The sequence below is a fragment of the Oratosquilla oratoria genome, unplaced genomic scaffold, assembly GCF_046742065.1.
Source record: "Oratosquilla oratoria isolate Oo_2021 unplaced genomic scaffold, ASM4674206v1 SCAFFOLD96, whole genome shotgun sequence".
Lineage (NCBI taxonomy): Eukaryota > Metazoa > Arthropoda > Malacostraca > Stomatopoda > Squillidae > Oratosquilla > Oratosquilla oratoria.
In genome coordinates, this window is record NW_027467760.1 from 1,440 (window position 1) to 10,000 (window position 8,561).

An 8,561-nucleotide genomic window follows, 5' to 3' on the forward strand; every position below is an offset into this window, starting at 1 on the left:
GGCGTCAGGCGCTTCCCTCCAAGCTCCTGGTCAAGTCCTCCTATGCCATGACAACAATCTAGCCCCTAATTGCTCGCGATTCGCCCGGTGGCAATAGCCCTCTTTTATACACTACTATCTTTTCATTTTCTAACAGACATTCTTCCCCTCCCACAAAACCCGATCCCGCGCAAGCGAGGTGGTCTTTTCTTGGAATCCAGGACACGAAGCAAGCATAGCTCAATACCAGTGTTGGTTGTCCATCTCTTTACATCGGTCTACGACTTAGAAATTTTGAAAGATATTTGTGAAAAAATATATATATAATTTTTTCATCACACCCAAAATGGAAATACTTAGTCAAAGAGGAAAAGAGAAATTTGCATACGAAGGACATATGTTTGTGTTTGATAAGTTTAGTAAAATAGATAATAATATAAAATTTTGGCGTTGTGATCAAGGTTCTAGGTGCAATGCAAGGATTCATACACAATTTGGGTCTGTTATCAAGGAAGTAAACAAGCATTCCCATAATTCATCTGTATCCAATGTAGAAGTGGCTAAAGCTTACACAGCCTTGAAACGACGCGCCGTAGACACCATTGAAAAACCAAGTGTAGTAATAAGTGAAATATTAACTAATGTTTCACAAGTTACACTTGGATCATTACCTGATGCTTCAGCTATGAGAAAAACGATTAAACGCAAAAGGAGAGCCGTAAGTGCCCCCCCTCCGACTCCTGTAGATCTTCAAGAATTAGAGTTGCCACACCAGTACAAGATTTACATTCCAGAAGAAGGGAGAGAAGAAAATTTCCTGATTGGAGATAGTGGTCCTGGATTACACAGAATTCTGCTTTTTGGAAGAGAAAGTTGGTTGCAACATTTACAATCGTCTGATACTTGGTATGGCGATGGAACTTTTAAAATAGCACCAAGATTATTTTCACAGGTTTACATTATTCTTGCAAAGAAATTCAATGGTGTAATTCCAATTATCTATGCTCTTTTGCCAAATAAGCAGCGATCAACTTATTCAAAGATGTTTGAAATGCTGAAAGATCTCGAGCCCACACTAAGCCCAACATCTATTATTTGCGACTTTGAGCACGCAGCCTTTACAGCGATGAAAGAAGTCTTTCCAGAAGTTGAAATAAAAGGATGTTTTTTCCATTTATCACAAAATATGCACAGAAAGATAACTGCCATGGGTTACACTTCTATGTATAACAACGACGCTAGCTTTGCCCTAAGAGCCAAGATGATATTAAGTTTAGCATTTGTTCCTCTCGCTCATATTGATACTTATGTTGATGCCCTCTCTGTGGACATAAATGAGGAACTTGCAACATTGCTGAATTGGTTCGAAGATAACTATATTGGAAGACCAAATCGACGTGGAAACGGCAGAAGACCTCCACTCTTCCCCCCTGAAATGTGGAATGTGTACGAAAGGACATTACAAATGGAAGATCGGACAAATAATCATGCTGAAGCAGCTAACAGGAGACTACAGACAGAACTCGGAATGGAGCATCCTACTATTTGGAGATTTATTAAAGGACTGCAGAAGGTGCAAAGAAATCGCGATGCATTTTTTGAGCAGTTGATTGGGGGACATCCACCCCCTCCTAAACTGAAGAAGTATATGAAGGCAGATGATAGAATTCGGCATATTGTTTACACTTTTTCCGAACGAGCCCCCACAGAATATTTGAGGGGAATTGCATACAATTTTAATTAAATTCCTTCATTACCTTTCAGACTTATGTTGAAAATGTATCCTTTGTAAATAGCTTATATTTAATTTTCTAATAAAGATATTGTGAGGAACAGTGTGGATTTAAGGAGGTAGAGGTATGTGTAGATCAATCTTTGTGGTAAGACAGATATGTGAGAAACCTATAAAAATAAGATGTTTTTTTCTATGGATCTGAAAAGGCTTATGAAAGGGAATAACAGAAAGGCACTAGAGGGAGGTTATGCAGATTATGGATAGGAGGAAAGCTTTTGGGAGCTGTCAAGAGTTTTTTATGAAGTAAAGAGCATGTGTTTAAGATTAGAAATGGAGAGAGTATGTGGCAAATTAAATGGGACTTTTTCGTCAAGGATGCGTTAGCTTCGCCCAGGCTGTTCAAACTTATACATGGATGGGGTGGTGCGAGAGGTTCTAGGGTAGTGGTCAGGGGGGAGATGGAAAAGAAACCTGGAGAAAAGTTGGGGTGAGACTGTTGTTTGACTGACACTGCGCATTGTGGCTCCAAAGGAGGGATTGACGTAAGCTTGCAGAGTTTAGTATGTGAAGAAGCCTAAAAGACAAAAGGACAAAGTAAGGTGATGAGATGACACAACGTTAAAGATCAGTAGAGGAAGTGAACATTAAGGGAGAGCGACTGGAAAGTGGATAGTTTTAGATACTTGGGTTCACGTGTAGCAGGAAAAGGTGGAGTGACAAAAAGAATGTATACTTGAGAGAAGCGAGTAATGCCTTGGTGGATAAAAAGAGTGTAATGAGGAATAGACATTTGGAAAGGATGCGAAGAGGAGACTGTATAAGAAAGAGTGATTGTGCCCAACAGCACTGTATGGGGCAGAAACGTGGAACATAAAGAAAGAGAGAAGGAGTTTGAATGTGTTTGAGATGAAAGTCTGAGAAGTATGGTGGGGGTTACTACTAGATAGAGTGAGAAATGAGGAGGTGAGGAGAGAACAGGGGTGAAAAAGGATTTAGATAGGGTTGATGAACAAGAATATTAGGATGGTTTTACACATGGAAAAATGAGTGAAGAAAGACTAGTAAAAGAGGTATGGAAGGCAGATGTGGAGGGAGTGAACAGGGGACGACTAGGATAGATGGATGGATGGGTGAAGGGGGCTTTACAAGAGGGGAATGTCTGTTGAGGAAGGAAGAGAGGGACAAGACAGAGGTGAGTGGAGAATGGAGTATATGGATGATGTTGTGACTGCATGAGGAGGAATGGGCAAGTGGGGGGTGGGTAGTATGTGAGTAAATATTTGACGCACCAGAAGGGATTTCTGTCCTCCTTTATATGCAAGGGGGACGAAGGGGGGGTCGCCGATAAATGAAGCGGCCTTGCTGTGGATTATGTGTCTTGCGACAGCTTCTGCTTCTGACCCAGGGCTGGGCAGGTGCAGGATGACCGTCATCCAGAGGTGCTCAGATGAGAGGAAGGGTGGAGTGTGGAGTGTATTTAGGGATGAAAAGGTGAGTGTTTTATGCCTTTCCCTTTTGGCTACCTCCCTTGTAAGGGGGAAAAAAGCCTTGGTATATGTATGTATGTATGTAAATGTACAGCTTTCATGAAATGGCCAAGTATTTATTTATTAATCTTTAATGTTTCAAATAATGTTATATAACAAATAAATTACTTAGTTAAGTATCTAAAGTTTCTATTTCCTTTAAAATACAAAATAAAAAAAAGTACTCTTAATATAATATACTTTAGTTTGATTTAACTTTTAAGATGGGTTCTAGGAAAACTCCCAGTGGGGAAATTACCATTGGGAATATTTCCCCAAGGAAAACAGCCAGTGTTAAGATTGCCATTTCAGAAAAATTGCCATTTATTAAGTAAAAAAAAAAAATACTTTCAAAATAAATCTGGGCAGATTATCTCAATCTCTATTTGTTTGTCTCTTTTAACCTTAGGATTAACTTACGGTATCCTCCTTTGATATATGCATCTTGATTAGCCTTTCCTGGCCAGGAAATTTCAAACAAAAACGTCGCATAAAAATATATTGTGTGTGTGCGTGTGTAATGTATCTACATACATACATATGTATGCGTATATATATATATATATATATATATATATATATATATATATATATATATATATATATTACATGCATATAGAAACGCATATAAGAATACATTTAACCATACATTCAAACACAGGAACATACATTTAATTATGTATGAAGATGCATTTACACAAATATGTACATTATATATATACACACACATATACTGGTTCGAACATACACATTATATATGTACATACATATACCGGTTAGAGTATACACATTATATATACACATACAAATATATATATTCTAAATAAACTTATTTATACATATATACATACAAGCAAAAAAATAATAATAATCATGAGCTGTAAATAAGGAATAACTTTATCGGTGACCTCTCCCGGTGTTGAGTGTCCCGGTGTTGAGTTGTCCCGGTGTTGAGTTGGGTGTTGATGGCGTTGAGTCGGCGGTGTTGAGTTGGCGGTGTTAAGTTGGCGGTGCTGAGTAGTCCCTCATAACGCTTATGATCCGCCAGCGAGGTTCTGTTTAGCAACCTCCTCATTCGATCCTTGTCGTTGGAACAGCTTTGCTGCGCCACGCAAAATGAATAGTAGTATCGGCCACACTCAGCTAAAACCTTCTTTTCTACAGGCTGCGAGAAAGATCCCGCCACACTCGGCCACTACGTTCATGTCGTCTGGCGACCGCGAATTGCTGCGGCGCCAAAGACTACGAAGGCGCCAAGGGATTCAGTCCTGTTGGCATGAGCTGGAAACTCCATGCAGGACAAAATTAATGTCCCTGCAGGAATTCGATGAAGATCGCCACCAGCTGGAGCCACGGCCACAGTAAGAAAAAATTGCTACGCCAAATTAAGAAGACATGCTGCATCTGCCATTGGTATAGCTCAGCTAACAACGAGCTGTCATAAAAAAAAAAAAAAAAACAAAAAAAAAAAAAAAAAATCGTAGCCCCAAATAGTAATCGAAAGAAATGACAACGTACGTCCATTTACGTAAGTATACGCAACCCAGATATGTTCAATAAATATGCAATTACTGACCTTTACATTAACTTATCAGTGTTTTATACCGTATATAAAAATATATGGATATATAAATATATAAAAAAATAAATATATATATATATATATATATATATATAAAAATAAATATATATAAAAAATATATATAAATATATATATAAATATATATATATATATATAATATATATGCAAGGTAACCACTTAAGAAAATAAACACACGTTCCTAGTGTTCTTATGTCATATATTTGTATATATATATTATATATATATATATATATAACATATATATCACAAATAAATACATATATATTATAATGTATTATCTTAATATATATATATATACAATATATATATAATATATATATGTATATATATATATATATATATATATAAACATATGAAATATAGAGTATATTTATATATATATATCTTAAAAAAAAAAATAGTATAAAAAATTTCTTATTATTTATATATTATATATAAATGAATAGATATATATATAATATAATAAATATAAAATTTATATATATATAATATATAGGAAATAATTAAATATATATATATAATTATATATATATTTAAATATATATACAATGACACTATATTTATATATTACCTTGCATATATAATATATATATACATATATATATATATATATATATATATATATGTATATATACATATATATATATGTATGTATATATATATATATATATACATATATTATACGGTATAAAACACTGATACGCTCATGAAAATGTCTGTAATTGCATATATATTGAACATATCTGGGTTGCGTATACTGACGTAAATGGACGTACGTTAACATTTCTTTCAATTACTATTGGGGCCACAGCTCTTTGTTAGCTGAGCCTATACCAATGGCAGATGCTGCAGCGTCTGGGGCCTTAATTTGGCGCAGCAATTTTATTACTGTGGCCGTGGCTCCAGCTGGTGGCGATCTTCATCGAATTCCTGCAGGGACATTAATTTTGTCCTGCATGGAGTTTCCAGCTCATGCCAACAGGACTGAATCCCTTGGCGCCTTCAAGTCTTTGGCGCCGCAGCAATTCGCGGTCGCCAGACGACATGAACGTAGTGGCCGAGGCTCCAGCTGGGCGGGGATCTTTCTCGCATGCCTGTAGAAAAGAAGGTTTTCCAGCTGAGCCCTGTGGCCGATACTACTACCCCTTCCATATTGCGTGGCGCAGCAAAGGTGTTCCAACGACAAGGATCGAATGCAGGAGGTTGCTAAACAGAACCTCGCTGGCGGAGGCCATGCAGCAGGGTCCCTCACAGGGGGGTGCGGGACTACTCAACACCGCCAACTTAACACCGCCAACTCAACACCGCCGACTCAACGCCAGGACAACTCAACACCGGGACAACTCAACACCGGGACAACTCAACACCGGGACAACTCAACACCGAGAGAGGTCACCGATAAAGTTATTCCTTATTTACAGCTCATGATTATTAATATTTTTTTGCTTGTATGTATATATGTATAAATAAGTTTATTTAGAACAGTATATATTTGTATGTGTATATATAATGTGTATACTCTAACCGGTATATTTATGTACATATATAATGTGTATGTTCGAACCAGTATATGTGTGTGTATGTATATAATGTACATATTTGTGTAAATGCATCTTCATACATAATTAAATGTATGTTCCTGTGTTTGAATGTATGGTTAAATGTATTCTTATATGCGTTTCTATATGCATGTAATATATATATATATATATATATATATATATATATATATATATATATATATATATATATACGCATACATATGTATGTATGTAGATACATTACACACGCACACACACAATATATTTCTATGCGACGTTTTTGTTTGAAATTTCCTGGCCAGGAAAGGCTAATCAAGATGCATACATCAAAGGAGGATACCGTAAGTTAATCCTAAGGTTAAAAGAGACAAACAAACAGAGATTGAGATAATCTGCCCAGATTTATTTTGAAAGTTTATGTTTTTTTTTTTTTTTTACTTAATAAATGGCAATTTTTCTGAAATGGCTATATCTTAACACTGGCTGTTTTTCCTTGGGGAAATATTCCTCAATGGTTCAATTTCCCCACTGGGGAGTTTTGCCCCCCATAGAAAACCTCATCTTAAAAGTTTAAATCAAACTAATAGTATATATATATTAAGAGTACTTTTTTTTATTTTGTATTTTAAAGGAAATAGAAACTTTAGATACTTAACTAAGTTAATTTATTTGTTTATATAACATTATTTGTAACCATTAAAGATTAATAAATAAATACTTGGCATTGAAATCTTAAAGAAAGCTGCGTACAATTTTAAAATACATACATACATACATATACCAAGGCTTTTTCCCCTTCCAAGGGAGTGGTAGGCCAAAAAGGGAAAGGCATAAAAACACTCCCACCCAGTTCATCCCTAAATACACTCCACACCCCCTCCTACCCTTCCTCTCATCTTGAAGCACCCTCCTGGATGACGGGTCAATCCCCTGGCACCCTGCCCACCGCCCTGGGTCAGAAGCAGTGTTTCTCCGCAAGACACAGTTACATGCCACAGCGGAGGCCGCTTCATTTAATCGGGCCGACCCCCCCTCTCCGTCCCCCTTTTGCATATAAAGCGAGGACGGGGAGGAAATCCCTTCGGGCTGGCGTACAAAAAATTTACTCACATCATAACTACCCCCCCTCCCCCCACAGTCCCCACCCATTTCCTCCCTCATGCAGTCACAACATCATCCATATACAACCATTGCTCCACTCTACCTCTGTCTTCCGTCTACCTCTCCCTTCCTTCCTCAACAGACATTCCCCTCTTCCCCAAAGACCCCTTCACCCCATCCATCCACCTCATCCTAGGACGTACCCCTCATGTTCACCTCCCTCCACATCTGCCTTCCATTTACCTCTTTTACTAGTCTTTCTTCACTCATTCTTTCCATGTGTCCAAACCATCCTAATATTCTTTCATCAACCCTAATCTCCCAAATCCCTTTTTCACCCCTGTTTCCTCCTCCTCACCTCCTCATTTCTCACTCTATCTAGCCTAGTAACCCCCCACCCATACTTCTCAGACACCTCATCTTCAAAAAACACATTCAAACTCCTTCTCTCTTCTTCTCTTATGTTCCACGGTTTCTGCCCCATACAGTGCTGTTGGCACAATCACTCCTTCATACAGTCTCCTTCTTTCGCATCCATTCCCAAATGTCTATTCCTCATTACACTCTTTAGAAACCACCAAGGCATTTAATCGCCTATCTCTCAATGCTACATTCTACCTCCACCCTTCACTCCACCTTTGTCCTGCTACACTTTGCCACCCATAGTATCTAAAACTATACCACTTTCCTCCAGTCGTGTCCACTCTCCCTTAATGTTCACTTCCAGTCTACTGCCACTTTCACCCCTTGTACAGCTCATCCACCCTTACTTTTACCCACATTTATCTTTAGCTTTCTTCTATCACATACTCTCCCAAACTCTGCCCACCCAGCTTCCTCAATCCCTCCTCTGACCCGTTGCCACAAGCGCAGTGTCTGTCCGCAAACAACAGCTGGGGCTCACCTCCCACTTTTTCTCCATTTTCTTTAACCATCTCCAATCCCTGACTCACTACCCTAGCCATATCACCTCTCGCACCACCCCATCCATGTATAAGTTGAACAGCCAGGGCGACATAACGCATCCTTGACGAAGTCCCACCTTTACTTCAAACCACTCACTCTCTCCATTTCTA

General features: G+C 38.0%; 1 protein-coding gene across 1 annotated transcript; it reads left to right on the forward strand.

Moving 5' to 3' along the window:
* Positions 1-440: 440 nt before the first annotated feature.
* On the forward strand, positions 441-1,723 carry LOC143024138 (uncharacterized; the record flags this gene model as incomplete). The annotated part of the gene is made up of 1 exon (XM_076182920.1): positions 441-1,723. A coding segment is annotated over one exon (1,283 nt), but the record flags the coding sequence as incomplete, so codon positions are not given.
* Positions 1,724-8,561: the final 6,838 nt, after the last annotated feature.